The sequence below is a fragment of the Solea senegalensis genome, linkage group LG18 (assembly GCF_019176455.1).
Source record: "Solea senegalensis isolate Sse05_10M linkage group LG18, IFAPA_SoseM_1, whole genome shotgun sequence".
NCBI lineage: Eukaryota > Metazoa > Chordata > Actinopteri > Pleuronectiformes > Soleidae > Solea > Solea senegalensis.
This window is the reverse complement of record NC_058041.1, coordinates 11191465-11210195: the sequence shown is the minus strand read 5'-3', so window position 1 is coordinate 11210195 and position 18731 is coordinate 11191465. Positions and strand designations below refer to the sequence as shown.

Below are 18731 nucleotides of genomic sequence, written 5' to 3'. Positions count from 1 at the left end.
TGAATAACGAGGTAAAAAAACATTCACCCCTTAATTAACCTTAATTAAAACTAATCAATAACAGTAGGCTCTAAATATTTTATATAATGTGAGATGCATATTTATTTTGTTTGCACTATTAAGGGCTATTTTTCTACGTATATATTCCGCCTTAGAGTAATAACTTTATTATACAGTCTGCAGTATCTATATAATGTTGCCATAATGTGATGTTAATGATGCAATATAACATAATACAGAAATACCATGATTCCACGAGTTATTAAATGACCAGAGAGGTGCTAGTGTTTCCCGATAGTCGTGAATGCCTCACGGCACCGTCTGTCAGCCAATCACAGTGAGCGATAAACCAGATGATTGGTGACGAAAGCAGGCTCGCGTTTATTTTGGCTCTGCTACCCATTTGTCTGACTGTCGCCGCCATTAGGCAACACTCAGGCAATGTAAGCCATGGAGTGTCGAGGATTTTTGCCATGACTCGGGGAGTACAGAGGATTTACCAGGCTGTGTTTTTTTTCAGAGAGGAGTTAATGTGTGTACACAGGTAAAAAATGTGACAGAGCAAGAGGGGTCGAAAAACTCGGTTTAGGAAAGGTTTCATAGAGTAGGAGGAGGTGGAGGAGGAGGAGGTGGAGGGGGGACTGGACAAGAAGGGTTTGTTGTGGTTTCCAGCAGCTCTACGAACAACGAACGCAACTGATAAACAGTAAGTTTCGAGCATGTTTCTTCAAATGTTCCGTGCAATTGAATGTTTACGACTGTGGGTTTTGCCAAAAATGGTTGTTAATTATTGGAATTGTCTTGAGCTGTGTATGCTAGCTTAATGGTTAGCCTGGTTGTCAGCTAGCAAGCCAGCCCTAAATACTGGAATATTATCCTATGGAATGCGTAAAAATGACTGGTTTATTTGAGTGAAAGTCGGACTGTTGACTAATCTTATACTATATTCGATATTAAACATTTGGCCGGCAGTTTTTCTCCTTAAGTCTCCACTATGCCCGGTTCATAGTGTCATTGAAAGCACCAGATAAATGCGAGGTATTTACAAAACAAAAAACCCCAGCTTGAACATTTGAATTTAAATAACTTCGTGAAATAATGTTGTCTGACCCATATATTATCTTAAACACTAATTAATCATACTCATCTATGTACTTAAGAGGACTGGCCCAAACCATAATTAATGATTTATAATAAAACTTATCATTACAGTTGGACCAGCCGGAGTGATCCACAATGACTGAACAGAGGGTTAAATGGGCCTGTGACTACTGTACCTTTGAAAACTGGCCATCTGCAGTCAAGTGCACCATGTGCCGTGCACAGAGGTTGATTTCCCCCATCATCACAGAGGAACCTTACAAGAACAGCCCTGATCTGGATACCAGTGGAGAGTGGGACCCTCCCAGAAATGAGAGTGGCAGCAGCCTCCTCATCTGCCCTGACTCCAGTGCTAGGCCAAGGGTTAGGTCAACCTGTGTGGCTGAGCTTGCCAATAAATGGTCCTGCCAGATGTGTACGTACCTGAACTGGCCCAGGGCAATCCGCTGCACACAGTGTCTGTGTCAGCGCCCGAGGACCAGCAGCCCCACTGAATCCCCCCAGACTTCAAGCTCCAATGCAGGCTGCCGGCCTGCTCTTCACTCACCTGTGGATACCTGTGAGGAATACAATGACAGAAACAGACTCAACACCCACCAGCAGCATTGGACATGCACAGCTTGCACTTACCAGAACTGGCCCAAAACTACTAAGTGTGTGGTGTGTGACCAACCCAAGCCCAACCACCAGGAGGCCATAGAGCTGGCAGAATCAGCACAGTCATCACCTATGATCAATGAGCAGGATAGGGGTCGTTGGAGGGGCAGTTGCAGTGGAGGCCAGGGCCAAAGGAGGTCACCTCCATTGCCCAAGAGGGGAGACAATGTTAAAATGGAATTCCAGAGGATAGAACTTGCAGCCGGAGCCATGAGTAGCAAAGAAGAGCAAGAGATCGACTTCAAGAAGCTAAAGCAAATTAGAAACAGAATGCGGAAAACAGACTGGCTGTTCCTCAATGCATGTGCAGGTGAGGTTTTATGTTCTCACAACAAGGGTTCAAGTGAACTCAAATGAGTATTTTTTATTTATTTTTGTCTCTGTCTTTTTCACTAATCTTGGCCTTTTCTAAGTGAAATTATCCCAAAAAATATAAATGACCAGACCAATGAATCAAGCTTTAATTTCTACATTATCGTAGTAGTGATAAATAGTCACAGGGTTTTTCAGGGCTCAGATTATGTGATAATACTTTTGCCCTCATTTCCCTCTGTGGCTCTAGTGTATATACTTTTTCCTTGTTATCCATTGTCACACCAGCCTTTTTTTAATCCTCCCATGATGTCATTCTGAGTAACAGCCGAGTAAGTTGCTCCAGTCAGAGGCAACCCGATTGTTTTTGTCCCCAAGGCAAAATGATATTTTAAATACTGCCTGTTCTGTCCTATTTAATGGTGCCTTATCTGGTGAAGGCCAAAGTGGCCTTGGTGTTTAGTTAAAATCTGTCCCGCCTTTTCTATTCCAAATGTCTGGAATGTAGCACATGACCAAGAAAGGTTACATTTCAAGTGCTGCTTTCAGGTGGAAATGTACCACTGCAGTGACATGACACTTATGGAAGCCATCGTGAAACTAATAGACATAATAATAATAAAGATAACTGATGGTAACTGATTGGTTAGTGAGAATTTTATGCAGCTCACCACTTAGCCTCCCTCCTGCCCTTGCTGTGCCACTGAGAGTCTCTGAGAGGGTGCAAGTGTTTCCCAGCTGGTGAGGATGAATGAGCCGTCTGGGCAGCGCAGGAATAGCATGGAGCTCACCGACTTGAGGCTCTCCTGGCTCGCACTCAACACACCCTGTAAACAGTGGTGCTTATGTGCTGTGCTGGGGCCCACAGGAGGCAAAAATAGCCTGAACAAGACATGAACACCAGTCAACACAAAAAGCAAAAAAGTGTGAAAGCAGCACATGACCAGGGACCCAGTAACCTTTGCTCTGATGGCCTTCGTCGGCTAGTTCTTGAAGAACAGAAAACAACACTCTTAGGTCACAGGCATACAATTCACTCACAATTCACAGCACATATGTGCTTCAGACATTTCCTACTCTTTGATTTCAGCTTTAGTTCTTACTACTCCACTGTATTGACTGACCTGTTTCAGTTACTTAGCTTGTGTGACAGTTGGAGCCTTCATACTGTTGTGAGGAAGTGAGCTGTGCAGCACATAATGACAGAAAGCCAAGCACTTCCTCAGGTCTCACAGCTTCACTCTACTGTTCTGCCCTAATGTTTTGTCAGTGCTCTGCATTTGGGCCAAAATCATATGATCCCATTCATACTATCTCCCTACACAAGGAAGCACACAGTGTTTGTCTTATATTGTTCTTTTGTTTCACTGTGACTTAGGAGCCTTGACTTTACAGATAGTGTTAGTTTGTTTTACAATTACGGTTATAGTTCCATTTTTGCTCAAGGTAATGTTTTGTAAAGTATGTTGTTTCCTTTCAAGCAATAGGACATTGTTTTATTTGATTGGATTAATTTTACTTGTATAACTACTAAATTAGTCAGAAGAAAATTATAGCAGTTTGTGTTGAAAGTGTAATCACGCATATTAACTCAAAGATGGATAGTATTGGGGATGTTTTGGATTGGTGATATGATTATATTAAAGTAGTTTATTAATGTCCCCTATTGCTTGACCTGGTTGAGGGAAATATCACACTCCGTTGTCTTAAACAACCTGCATGCTGTGCAAATGTGACTGGACAAGAGCGGCAGCAGTCAAAATTGTGGGGTCAGGAAAATTGTCGTCTTCTAATGTGAAGAGAGAAAGCAAAACATCCTGACATGTTTTTTATTTTTGTTATGTCATGATATTCATGGTGTTTTCTATTTCTGGCTAAATGTGTGACTAGTGTATGTACAGGCTTATTTTGACATAAGCATGGCATTATCTTTTCATATTATACCACTGTGGCAGCCTTTCTTTGATAAGGTTGGACACTGGTGAGGTAGACAGGAAACAAAGTGTGAGGAAAAGTGAAGTACTGAATTCAGCTCTGGTCATTAGAACCACAGACGTTGCTGTCATGTGCCATGATTAGGCTGTCAGGGCGTCATTTCTATCATTTCTGTTTAGTATCTCAGTGCCAGCTCATTTCGGGTAACACACTTTGAATTGTGTTGTTGCTAGTTCACTGGGCAACATAATAACAAAGGCTTAAAGGAATTAACAATACCAGTTAAGTAACTGAAGGAATCTTGTCATATCACTAGTTTATTTAAGCATAAGGACTTGTGAGGACACACAACGGTGCTCCCTCATGTTTACTTCTCCAGGATGTTATCTTGTTTTCAACATGACAATGACAAAGTGTCTGGCAGCGTGCTAACTGTAATGTACCCACAATCCTTCTGTGTCTATTTATGAACCAGTTTGCAAAGAAGTCACCCAGCATGTCTTAAAAATTTGTCATCCACGTTCAAATCCAGTTTCTCTCAAGGCAAAATTCCTCCGCTCTGCTGAAAAGAATGTCCATAAGAACACCCACAATCATAATGTAGATTGTTAGCCAGAGCCTTGGTGTTTACTGTGCAACCTACCCGCCGCACATTTCACTTGTAACAGATGTTGAGACTGCAAGGTCCAAAACGGGGAGAACGCTAATCTGCACAGACTGCCCTCTGTCTTACACCACTCTGTGCTCTATAGCTCTGCATTATACTACTCTGTCTGTTATGGCCTGACAGTGTGATAACTGTTCTCACACTGGGTTAGCTATTGGCTACATCTCAGGGGTCATCTGTACTGTGGATTGCTTGAGTGCTTCTTTTTACATTTATCTCTCCCTTTCTTCCAGTTGACCATGCCACACAAATTCCCTGCAGATTTAAACATGTATTGGTTGTGACTAAGAACAGTGTGATGAGGTAGCAAGCCGTCTGTCACATTGAACTAGCAAGGCCATGGAGTTGGAGCTGCTCCAAGAGTCAGACTAATCCATTTACAGAGCAAAGGCCTGTTTTAAAAGGATTACCATATCTTTCTACATTCATTTATTTTCTTTGCAGATGTGTTTGAAATTGAAATGGTAGTCTTTTCTGTCATAGAGTCATATATATACATATGTGTATATATGTATATATATATATATATATATATATATATGTGTATGTGTGTATATATATATATATGTGTATATATATACATACACATACATATGTATGTGCATATATGTGTGTGTGTGTATGATATGTGTATATATATATATATATACATATATAAATAAATATATAAATAAAACAGTGTTCTGTAAATGAGCATCACCTCCACTGGTGTGCACAAATTCCTGGAAAAGCAATTGCACCAGTAAATAATTCCTGTATATGCTTTTGTTGAATGAAGATTCCCTTTGCCAACATTTTCCTCCTATTTTCTGATCTTCCTTCCTACTTCCTCTGTTTCAGGCGTCGTAGAGGGAGACCTGGCGGCAATAGAAGCCTACAAGTCATCTGGAGGCGACATCGCCCGGCAACTCACCGCTGACGAGGTGCAGCTCCTCAACCGGTGCTCAGCGTTTGACGTAGGCTTCACCCTGGTCCATCTGGCTATTCGCTTTCAAAGGCAGGACATGTTGGCCATCCTGCTAACAGAGGTACACATGTTTTTTGATCTCTTTGCAATTCCAAATGTGTGTCTGAGTTTATATTTATAACAGGTTGACCCTTGGTTAATACATTTCTACATGATCATTATACAACTGTGCCATGTTACAGATAATATGTATATTTACTGTGAAACACTGAATGATGCTCTTGAAAAAGAGGTTTTAAATATCGATGAGTTTTTTTTTTCCTGATTTAAATAACGGAAAATAAAAATACTTTTTATTTAGATTATTTGCACAAGTAATCAGACATGCTCATGTAATTCCAATACTATTCTGTGCTTGTTGTACTTCCTTTTGTCGAGCACCTCAGTGCCTACTTTTGTTCTGCACAAGAGGAGGCAACATATAGCAGATGCCTGTAATGCCTATAATTACAGTGGTAGTGCACTTTAAGGATTAGGTAGAGGATTAGCCTGGCTGCAGTCCTGTCACTTGTCTCTAATGGACACAATGCCACAGAGCTGATGTGGTTAGCAGGGAGGCCAGGCAACCATTAGGAGAGTCACAGAAGGCTGCACTCTGCAACACGTCACCGAGGGTGAAAGAGGAAGATGGCCTTATCGCTGTGTGTTGCAGAGTTAAATACTTGATATTCAAGTACAATATGAAACTCAACATGGCACTTCTGTAAAAATAAATAAGAATGATAAGTTCCAGTGACTAAGCACTGATGAGGTCTAAAGAACATGGTGGTCTTGACATACCAGAAAGGATGTTGTTCTTCTTCAACCTTGTGGTAAGCTTCTACTTAAGCTGGTTTCTCCATTTTGGCTTCTGGAGAAACGTATCAGCACAAAATGGCACCCTCCATAAAGAAGGCTCTTGCATAAAATAGGAATGTGAAAATCAAACTATTATTTTAAATATACTTGAAGACACAGGAAACTGTGTGTATATGGAAACTGTAATGGTCCGTCTTTTTCATATGGGAATTGAACACAAACTAGATGTGTATTCACTCTTGACTTTCTATAAATCTGTTGTGCATATTTGTTTTTAAGGTGAACCAGCAGGCACCCAAGTGCATCCCGTCCATGGTGTGTCCTGAGCTGACAGAGCAGATTCGCAGAGAAATTGCTGCATCACTACATCAACGCAAAGGAGACTTTGCCTGTTACTTCCTCAGTGACCTGGTCACCTTCACCCTCCCTGCAGGTACCTGTTTGTTTATATTTGTCTATTTTAACACCATCTCCTGTTTTATTCCTGTATATATTCATTACCTGGCCTGTGTTGCCAGAGGTTTTTCCCTTTTGTCCTCCTCACAAAATGCCACAATTAATATCTGAACATTCATTGTTAAGTTAAATTTCAAGGTATTGTATCCTTATATTTGACACCTTTTTCAAAATAATTTCCTCTTGGTAGTTTCAAACATGAAGCCTTTCATTGTCCGCCTCCTCCCCACCCCTTTTAACGAAGAGTAGGAAGAACGAAGCCCGTCCTTGTTGTGCAGCATTTCTCAGAGAAACAGCAGTTCAGTGTCTCATCCCTGTGGCGTCATGTCTTCATTCAAATGACATGCACTTCGCTTTTCAGAACTGCCACCACTATTGTGATTTAGATCCGCCAATGCCACCGGGTTAAAAGATTATGCAGGCTTCACTGATAGATATGATTTTTTTTTTTGAAGCAAGTATGTCTTTGCACACAGTATTTGGCCTGAGGCCAGCTGCAAGGCGCTCTCCCTCTTTCAGACAAAGCCAGTGCCATTCACTATTGAGTGAGAGAATAGCCAACACTGTTCTGGCTTTGTGTGTTCACATTTCAAATCACACAGAAACACAACATGCTATACAGAGCTTGTCTTTACAGTGTGTTATTGACAAAACATCGGCCTGTGAAAGTAACTGTCGAGAACATACCCTCTGTGTGTCATTTGCTACAGAATTTTTCTTTCACTTGCTGCAGCCAATCATTAGCTTATAATGAGCATTAAAACATATCTTTCCCATGTGCCTTTGCAGATATAGAGGACCTGCCACCTGCTGTCCAAGAGAAGCTGTTTGATGAGGTCCTGGATCGAGATGTGCAGAAAGGTAGAGTTATTTATGACAAACAAAAACTTACGAAACACAATCAACATATATATATAAAAAATATCAAATGATTTAAGTGTGTTATTCATGATCTGCCATCTTTGACTTACTTAAAAACAAAACATCTGCCCTAGTGCTCCCCCTCCCCCCTCATCAGTGGAGTTCAGTGATTTCTCTCCCACAAAAATAATAAGTGAGACATTCTGTATGTGAATGCTTGTGAACCTGCATGCTGGCTTTTGTGTTGTACTGAAGATACTAGAGGAATCTGGTGACCTATTTAGGAATTTAAGTTGGATTTTTGGTGAGGTACAGTACTGTGCTTAAGTCTTACGGAACCAGCAGCTGTTCATTTCTGTGTGTCTAGTGCTCAAGCATGTCTCGAATAAACTTGATGTAGTTGACAATTTTCACAGCCGGTACTTCTCAGTATGAAATATCAGGATAAACACAGGTTTTAATAAAAGCTTTAATTAAGGTTCCACTCCAGGTTCAAGAGAGTCAGAATCATGCTGTTATTCAAGTGTAAGGGGAGGTCACACTACATACCAGTGTTTCCCCTACCATTATATGCAAGTGGGGCATCCCGTCCCCCCTTGAAGGTCAAGTAAATTTTATTTAATTTTATTTTCTATATAGTGCCAGATCACAAAAGAAATCATTTAAGGTTACCTTTCATATAGTCATATGTAGATTGACACCCATATAGTGTTATTTATCTCATTCACACAACCGTACATGTAATTTCTGTCTCTACATCAAACATCGATTGTTTACAATTCTCATCTGCTCTCTGTATCGCACATGGCGGAGTTCTGCCCCGATGCATACACACACACGCACACACAGACACCACCCAGGGTGGCGAAGAAGGCAACACCCGCTCTAGTAGCAGCCAAAGTAGTTCTCCTGCTCAGAAGTAGTACAGAAAAGAGCCGATGTATATTTCAATGTACAGTTCAAAAAACAAATGCTTTTAACTGTAGAAGTTGTGGTCTAAAATGATTATACTGTAAGGTCATTATAGCATTAACAGCTAATCAAAACAGCAAATCTAATGGTGGATTAAGACTTTAACACAGTGCTGAACCTTTCTGTTTGTTTTGGATTTTGCTTTGACAGCAGCAGAGGAATCTGTAAAGGTGTGTTTAATGATATTTCAGGAGGAAAAGAAACATGCTGAAAAGCTGGTTTTGTGGCGCTCGGTTTGTCTCAAACTGTCAAAACAGTTCACTGCAGCAGTTGCATACCTCATGTTGTCAACTCAGCAACTATGTTCCCATGCTTATTGTGTGAGTGTCAACTTTGGAAGTGATTTTTTGTCATTCCTATTTAACGCAATTAATTTTAAAATATTAAACTTCTCATATCATCTGTAACTGCAAAATTTGACAAACACAGATGGGCTCAAACATGGCTTTGATTGGGAGCTGGGTTATTTTTGTCATGCTTTAACCCCACATTAATGTTTTTGTTTGTCTCACTATGAATAGAGTTGGAAGAGGAATCGCCTGTCATCAATTGGTCTTTGGAGCTGGGCACGCGTCTGGACAGTCGCCTGTATGCCTTATGGAACCGCACAGCAGGAGACTGTCTGTTGGACTCTGTTCTGCAGGCCACCTGGGGCATCTATGACAAGGACTCTGTCCTTCGGAAAACGCTCCACGACAGCCTACACGACTGCTCCCATTGGTAAGATGCCCAACTTTTTTTATTTAAAAAAACCCCTAAAAAATAACAGTCCTGATAGTCGGTATTTTTAAACTTACAATGACAGACACTTGGTCCAATATAATCTGAATGATCTGACTTCCATTATTTTGGACCATTTATTTCTTTTAATTGTTGCTTACTGAATCTATAAAATCTCTATTGCCAGCAAACAAATAAAGATGAAGCAGATCTACTCGTATTACAACTTCTGTGCTTGAATTTAATTTCTCTAACTTGTTGCTAGTGGATGTTCTGTCAGTTATGTGGTTGTGATAGTTTGATTTGCAGGCTGTAGAAGTAAATGCAAGTATTTTCTAATATTTATTTAACTTCCCTCATGTTTTTAAAATACAGGATGTTTTGTTACTGATAACAGATTTTCTTTTAATGTATGATGCACTAGACCGATTTTGATCAATATGCATAACTATGTTTTTTTTTCTTAACTTAAAAAGAGAATAGAGAGTGCAATTTGTATCAAAGCTATTTAATGTGAAGTTTTATCCAGTTGGTTTTGATATGAAATACAGTTGTTGTGTATTTATGTTTGTTCTTTATTGCATCTTTCCTGGGAAAAACTTAAAATTAACTAATGGCCACAACCTTTTTAGGTTTTATACACGCTGGAAGGAGTGGGAGTCGTGGTACTCGCAGAGCTTTGGTTTGCATTTCTCCCTGAGAGAGGAACAGTGGCAAGAGGACTGGGCGTTCATCCTGTCTTTGGCCAGTCAGGTAATTATGACACACTCCTTTAGTTCACTGTGAATCTAAATGATAAAATGGCTCTCTATGGTGTGGTCGGTCAGTCTGTTTTTTTTTTTTGTTTTTTTCTGTATTAAAAAAGGGGTGATAAAAATAAATGTATGAGAAGATGTACAGTATGCTCTACAAGGTTGCATTGGAGATTCTAATGTAATTTTAAAAAAAATTATGGCAAATAAATGAAATTGATGGTGCTTTTGTTTTGGAAAATCTGCTAAGACCACATTTACAAATACTGGCACCAAAAAACCCCACACATTTTTACATTGTCTGCAATACACTGTGACCTTTTTCATTGGAGTTTATAGTGGAAGGCAAATAAAGAATTTCATTGTATAGGGAACTTGTTTCATATATGCATATTTGAAAATAAATGCTTTAAATCCCAAATCTTGAAAAAGACTGGATTAATAGTTTAGCTGCCTCAAACTGACAAAAAAGGAAGCGGTACCTCGCCACAATCAATATATAAAAAATAATCACACAGTTATTACACATACTTTTTAATTGAGTGTAATTTCACTGTGGTTAGCACAAGCCACAATCTTTTAGTGTCCATAATACAATGTCATTCAAATTTCCAGTTTCAGCCATATGTACACAACACTGCTCTCTGAAGCAGCCACCTTTTGGGAAAAAAAGAGGGAGCGGTAGGTGTATTTGAGTAGTATGATCATCATTTACAAATGTACAAAAAACCCATTAGCTGATAAATGTCACATAATCTTAAAACTTTAAGTGACAGGGGCTGAAAACGTTTGGCTCATCAACTTTCGAAAAACTGGAATGAACCGTGTGGCAGACGCAGTCGTAAGACAAGCACCGTGGTAGAGGAACAGTGTGTGAATGACAACAAGGGCACGAGTTGTTATTCTGAATTGACAGACAGCTCATCTGCTCAGCTGGCACGTCTGCTGAAGCAGCACTCCTCCCCCAACATGTGACCTTGGGATTACAAGCACAAGCAGAGAGTCACTTTCCAAATATGAGAAACGCGCTCCTGTGATAACCTCATCTGAGGCTTTGACTGTGACGGAGAGATGACATCTAAAAGATTATGTCAGCTCTTATATTGCCCACTTCGTAAGTGTAGATGTAATTGCAGCTGTAGTGTATTTAAAAGCCCTTATGTAATTTGCTCTCTCAGTACAATTGACAGATGTGGAGGGAGGAAGATGGTGGCATGTTGACGTGCAGTTGCAGTGTTGCAGATTCCCAGTGCAGAGGATTCTCTGTTTTGTTACTCGATCACAGTGCTTGGCAGTCTTGGCCCTCAACACTATTTATATGAAATGTTCATTTGAGGGAGATGTTAATGTTGACAACTACTGTATGATGTGTTGTTGTTTTTTCTCTCTCTCTCCCTTTTCCCCTCGACTTAGCCCGGGGCCAGCCTGGAGCAAACCCACATTTTTGTTCTCGCACACATTCTTCGCAGACCCATCATAGTCTACGGAGTGAAATACTACAAAAGTTTCCGTGGGGAAACGTTAGGATACACTCGTTTTCAAGGTGAGACGGCAATGATTTAAATAAGTGACTGTTTAAGGGGTTGTTCTTTTAATCCATGCTGATACATATTTCTATGCTGCAAATACAACTATGTTGTATTGGAAAAACAGCAGGTGACTCAAACTCAAACCTGGACAAATTTGTTTTTGTTTTTTGTTTTTTTTGATGAAATTACCCTTTAAGTTTCTTTCAAGGACAATCAGGCAAATAAAGTCATGTTTTCTTATTTCAGCTTCTTAAATGTGGATAGTTTTTTTTTTTGCTCCTCTATGATGGGAAATAAAACATTTCCAGTCTGTGGTTGAAATAAAACATTGAATGTCAAGATTTTGAACGCATTACAGCTTTATCTGCATTTGATGGATGAAATAATTAAGTTATCAATAGAGAAAATAATCAACAGATCAATTGATAATGAAAGAAATCATTAGTTGCTGCCCTACAAGAGAACACAAGATAAGGTATTTAAGGTACAACAAATGTTCCTTTTAAACCATTTTCAAATGAGTTCACAGAATGCTGAGTGAAACCTTTCAGCTCCACATGTTTCTCTCTGTATTTTTCCAGTACAGTGGTGTTTAAATCTTGTGTTTCAAGTGATTCTATTTATGCCAAGACGGATGAATCGACAGGGTTAGAGTGTGACTGAAAACACAAAGAAACACCCACAGAAGTTTGAATTCTACTTTTCCAAAACCCCAGTCGTTCAGCAGTTTGTGTGTAAACAGCAGCAGCTCATGGGCGGACAGGGACATGAAGCATTTATCTCATCAAACGCTCCCTCATTCAGGTCTGATAGTAGTGCTTGGCTGAGCCTATTTTCAGTTGAACCAACATAGCACACAAATAATGTTACCATGGCAAAAATCACCAAATGTTACACACTGCACCTTTTAAGGTGTGGTAAAAATAGCCTGATGACTCAGAATATTGTCTATTCAAACCAGTGTGGAGCTGTTGCTCTACTTGTCTACTTGGCTGATAGCTTGGCTGTGTTTTGTTTGGAGCAGGAAGTGTTGAGTGAGTGTCCTCCTGAAGAAACAGGACACCAGGCTGCAGCACAGAGCTGATCTCTGCTCACAGTGTCCCAGTTGTTTACAGGCGGCTGAGACGCAGTCACTTCTGATGTCAGGTCAGATCTGAGCTGGTGCTTGGCCCTGAGTGACAGTCACACACAGTGTACAGCCACTGTTGTGTACGGCATCTCCCAGCTGGTCTGACCTGCTCCGTGTGTGTGTGTGTTTTTTACCAGGTGTGTACTTGCCTCTGTTATGGGAGCAAAGTTTCTGCTGGAAGAGTCCCATCGCTCTGGGCTACACACGGGGCCACTTCTCGGCCCTGGTGGCCATGGAGAACGATGGCTATGACAATCGCGGTGCTGGCGCCAACCTAAATACGGACGATGATGTCACTGTCACTTTCTTGCCACTAGTGGACAGCGAGAGGAAGCTGCTGCACATTCACTTCCTCTCTGCACAGGAGGTAGGGTCCCATACTGAGATGAACAACTCATGTTTTAATTTTATGGAAATGTGTATGTGTATGTTGACATTTAATATTAATATCAAGGTGAAACTGGGCCTTGCATGGCATGTTTTATACTTTTGTGTGCTTAAAAACAGTGTCTTTGATTAGTGCAGTGATTCCCAAAGCCCCCTGTTGGGCCATGAGGGTACTGCAGGTAGGTTTTGAAAGGTAATTTAGGTCATACAATTTTAGTTTTGTTGTTATCTGACCGTTTTATACATTGTTACAGTTGACCAAATACAACAGCTCTCACTTGATATTTTACATATTTTAAGACCCACTTTCAGGTGGAAAAGGAAAATTGTTTGTTTTTGCACTTTTACGTTTAATGTTTGACCACGGTCACCAGTAGTTTCTTGTCTTAAATATGACTCAGATGGGCAACGAGGAGCAGCAGGAGAAGCTGCTGAGGGAATGGCTGGACTGCTGTGTGACAGAAGGAGGAATGCTGGCGGCCATGCAGAAGAGCTCTCGCCGCCGCTACCACCCTCTGGTCACCCAGATGGTGGAGAAGTGGTTAGACCGATACCGCCAGATCCGCCCTTGTGCGTCTCTCTCTGACGGCGAAGAAGAGGAGGATGAAGATGAGTGAGTGAGGGAAGGTAAAGAAGATAATGCTTGAGACTGGACACTAGGCTCTGGGAGAGAACCTTATTGTCTATGTTTCTTTTCTTTTTTTCTCCCCACCCGTTCTTCAAAATGTTAAACTTTAACTTGTAATGATGCATGTGTTCTGTGAGCTCTGTGTTAGGAAAAAGAAAAACATACCAGCAGCAACAAACAGAATCCTGATTAACTGCTCCTTTGAAAGCACATCAAGTCCACTTAGTTTGCCTTCTCGACTCAGATTTCTCCATAATTGTTATCAAAGTAATTATCTCAACTTGACAGAAATACTAGCACATGTAGGAAAATATATTGTATTTAAGAAAACCCCGAAGCTGCACTAGAGGAGGAATTTCATTTACAGAGTTGCCTGACAGAAATTTTGCTTTAAGCTGAGAGGATGCTAACCTTTTGTGTGCGTGTTAAAGTGTAAAGAGCACCCGTTTTTTCCCCGATTGCTGATTCCCTCTGCAAACCCCCTTTTTTGATGTTTGAGTTATTTATTTGTTTAGGAGAGATAGCGCACGGAGGCGATACCTCTTGTTCTGCCCTGTTTTATCTGTGTTCGGTCTGAAGTATTTTTATTTTGCACAGATAAATCCTACATTCTGTGAGTGGGAGGGGGGGAACATGACGTACAAGTTTACTGACATTTTTACGTGCGACTCTGTAGCTCCTGTTCATGTTAGAGTGGGTGGCGGTGATGCTGGTGGGGAAAAGACAAAACCAAACACTCTGCCTCTTTCTATGGAGTGCATTAATATTAAATTTGACTCACTTGCATCCTCTTTGTTGTCACTTGTATTGATGTTTTTTAATATATTTTTTTTGCCGTAGCTGAATGAAAAGCCGTGTTTTTCTCCTTCAAGGGAAGCTGCAATCAGTGGTTTCAAGTTTGACAAAGTTTAACAGTCGCTCAATCAAGTTTCAGTTAAAGACCAATCACACTCTTGAACTTCTCTGAACTTGCCAGGCCTGCACTTATGGACCACAAATGAATCCACTGGGAGCTTCTCTTGAATCATTTTAGAAGCTGGATTTGGAAACTTGCAGACAGGTTTCTTACAGCCTGAGCCACTTCGTCCAGACATTTTTTTTTTGCTTTTTCTTGGACACACTGGGTAGTAGACGTCATAAAAGCAAACCTTTTGTGGGAATCACACCTTCTCACATTCCATGCAGCACTCTAACCTTGAGAGTCATTTGGTCCGACATTTGCTTATTCTTTCTTCTCGTCTTTGAGTGTTCTCGTTCATCGCACCTCAATCAGGATCAAACATCCATCCTAAGAACCTCCAAGGCTGTAACAGCTTGAGCTATGTAGTCAGATTTGTGTGACGGCTCTGCAATTAATTACTGAGCCACATAAGAATTGAACCATCCATCTCACGTCTTTGAAGGCTTCTTTATCCCATTGTTCAGACAGACCTCAGGACCTGAGTCTTTCAGCATTAGCCGTGAGTATTGGACTTAGAATTTGACCCACATCCTGACATTTGACTGTCCTGTCTTAAGTTGCCTTAATTCTAGAATCTCTGTGCTGGACTTAAAAATTCAGGATCAAAACCACAACATTAAAACAGTTGTAAATCTAACTTCGCACTTCGGAGGGATTCACCATGATTTGGACTAAATTAGACGATGTGTGAGTGAACTCAGATTTTCCATCATCTTGGGGACAGTTACGAGAGAAAAATGTGAATTAGTATCACACAAGTACTTAATTGAGTCACCTCTTCTCACCAGGCTGCATCTTGTTGACTTTTTAGCTTCAGTTTGGCTTGTTTTATTCGATTGTTGCTTCGTTTGTTTCATGTTCATCGTGTTGATGCTTTGGCGCCCCCCTGTGTTGCAATAAAAAAAACTTAGGGAGACAAATCAATGCAAGCTGACCGGTAATGAAAGGTTTCTCATCCAGAGGACAACAGATAACCACACGGCAGATAAAGTATTGTATCTTTTTATTTGAACTGCACTGAATGCTAAATGTTCACCTTGTACAAGAAACAAATACAAATACTCACACTAAAAACAAAAACATACTGCTGGCTGCCTCTTCTGCTATTGTTGGGACACTAAGTATGAATTTCTGCTATTGCTCTTACAGAGTACAGGATGCCCCAAAGAACCTGGCCTTCAATAGAACAAAGAAAATATAAGGAGAGGAGAGAGAGAGAGAGAGGTCGGATCACATAGGACTATGGTTATAGGAACATTTAACTAGGCAATACAAATCTAACAGGACTCTTCAAAACTCTTTTAACACCAAAAAACGTGGGATGCGCCTTGTATATAAAAATACCACAATGGAGAAGATGAGGAAAGGAGAGAAAATATCCAGACTAACCAGATGAGTCATATTTTTTTTTTTTTATCCTCAAAGACAAAAATCTGGGAATAAACAATATCTGCAAAAAGGTGTTTTCCTGAGTCATTAAGAAATTAAGTTTGCTTTAACCCTTTCCTGTCCTCGAAGGTTGTAATGTGCTCAAAGAAAGGAGGGAGTCTGGATCTGCACACTGCCGCCATGAGTTAAGGTCAGTTGTCCATCAGCTGTCATCAGAAATGTCCATATATCAGCACAGGAGGTTTGAATGTGGGCACACCAGCCTCCTTATTTCACTGATTATTTGAAATGTCACACTGACATGACACCTACTCACTGTTTTTAAATATCAAATGTGTACAATCCCTATGACTTCTTACCTGTAAATGCAGTGACAAAGAAAACGTGTTCAGTGAAGGTTTCTTTTCTTGTTAACCCACAGGAAAAAAGAGACAATCACAAAATACACTGGAGCCACCTTCTTACACGCAGAGGAACCCGTCAAGCTATGTAGAAGTGCCCTCGAGTGGTGGAGACTTGTAACTGCGGCTGTGACAACTCGTTATATTGCCAGGAAAAGGTTAAAACCCACTGTAGATTACTATAAGTGATGAGCAATCTTTTCCTTTTTGTTTGACTAATGATAAATATATTTACTTCAATAATCCATTTTTAGTCATTCACACTAAAGATAGAAAGAAAAAACAAAAACGAAAAAAAAAACGCTCTCTTCTGAGGCGTAATGAGGGGCCTAAACAACACACATTAGTTACATGAGGAGGGTCGGAGTAGAGGAGGAGGAGGAGGAGGAGGAGGAGGGTAAAGGGTTAAGGTCCAGTAGCACATGATGCCAAAGTTTGTTTGTTTGTTTTTCTCTTGTTCTCCTGTTGGTGTGTTGATAAGTGGGCCTACGTTTCCCCATGAGCTCTGAGGTGAAGGGGTGGGTGGGTGGGTTGTTGGGCAGGCGATGGGACAGAGTCTCATCAGGGGTTTCTCCCGAAGCACTAAAAACACTGGACTCGGTGTCCACAATCATAGGCATGTCCCGAAGAAAATCAAAACGAAACAAAAAACATCATCATCAAAGAGTAAAGTCGGTACTGAAGCCAAAGAGACAGAGAGAGAGTAAAAACTAAAATGTTAAAAGTACAAATTCCCCCAGAACACTTTAGTTCCCAGTTGCCGACTGATTGCACGGGCAGCTGCGTGTGTTTCACTGTCTCTTGGTCCCAGTTGGTCGGTTTGTGATTTGTGATTGGTCGGTGCGGAGAGTCGACAGGTCGGATGAGATGTTTGGCCGCGCACGTCCCCCTTGTGTTGCTATTGCTCAGTGTGGTGCTCTCTGATTTCGCCGTGTTTGGAGGGCTGGTTGGGCGACGGGGCCTGGGAGGGGTGTGTACCAGAGGGCAGGGTGTGGGCGATGGGCACCCCGCCTGGGACCATACCCTCTAAAGCTCCTGGGATGCCGCCTGGAGCCACTCCTACCACACCTGGTGGGTATCTGGTGGGAGGAGAAAAGGAGCTTAGTGTGTTTGTGATTCCCAGTGTTGAGACAGCACAGGCATTCTAACACCGTGACAAACATCTAGTCATACTACTGGCTCTTTTCCACTAAAGAAACCTTTTTTAGAAACTGTTCAAATTTCCGTAGTCACTGATTTCGTTTCATTACGCGGTGTAGCTGTTTGTTTAACCACAGTCCTGTGTCTTCACCTACTTTTATACACACTTATGTAAATGATTTGACTCCAGAGTACAAGCTTTTATCATCTGTGTTCCAAAAATGACTGAATAACATAATTTTAACAACTAATTTGTGCTGTTTTCCCTCAGCATTTTAAATAAGATTTTGCCAACACTATCTGGAGAGCACTATGTGGTCATGTGCAAAGTCAGCAGCTGGATAACTGTAATGTTGATGGGTTTTATGTTTTCTATTTCATTATTGATTTAATTATTAACTGTGATATGAGTGTTTTTTTTCATTTATTGATTGTGATTCATGCAGCACCACTGACCCCACAGCGAGCGCCCCCCGGGAACAATAAAGTAAATCGTAAATTGGCCTCGGAGAGGAAAACAAAACAGGAGAAACTAAACAAATTAGTCTCGCCATTGATAAATAAATCAAATCGGTAGGAGAATAAAATTATCTCTTTTATTTAAAGGGTAAACTCAATATTCTTCAGGCGTTTGGTTGTTGTAAAAGCAAATATTTAATTATACTTAATTGAGCTATTCATTATTTTGCAGACAAACTGACTGTTTTGTGTTTTAATATTGTTTTTAGTTTAAGTTATAAAATAACACAAATACATTAGAATAAGACATCAGAAATAACAGTAAATTAAAGAGGAGATGTTCTCTTATCTCGACAGTTGTTCTTGTTTTATGAGCAACGATTTTGGCAGAAATATCACAGTTTACAAACCGTTTACAGGTATTGAAGAGACTATTTCCAATTCTTTGAATTAAAAAACTTGTCTAATCTGAATGGTTGAACAAAAAAAAAGAGACTTAATTCTTAGTTC

The 18731-nt window shown here is 40.5% G+C and overlaps 2 protein-coding genes across 2 annotated transcripts in view; one reads left to right on the top strand and one right to left on the bottom strand.

The window, feature by feature from the left end:
- The first annotated feature begins 381 nt into the window (after nt 1-381).
- On the top strand, nt 382-14662 carry zranb1a (zinc finger, RAN-binding domain containing 1a). The gene is made up of 10 exons (XM_044014360.1): nt 382-706; nt 1213-2068; nt 5513-5700; nt 6717-6870; nt 7683-7754; nt 9248-9446; nt 10079-10199; nt 11612-11741; nt 12994-13223; nt 13645-14662. Exons 2-10 carry the CDS (start codon nt 1237-1239, stop codon nt 13858-13860), a joined length of 2142 nt encoding a protein of 713 aa, XP_043870295.1. The 5' UTR covers nt 382-706; nt 1213-1236; the 3' UTR covers nt 13861-14662.
- A 1156-nt stretch (nt 14663-15818) lies between these two features.
- ctbp2l (C-terminal binding protein 2, like) overlaps nt 15819-18731 on the bottom strand; it is a 47277-nt gene continuing 44364 nt past the window's right edge. Inside the window, 1 exon segment of the mRNA XM_044014359.1 lies at nt 15819-17701. Coding sequence (XP_043870294.1) covers nt 17521-17701 — 181 coding nt within the window. The 3' untranslated portion in view covers nt 15819-17520.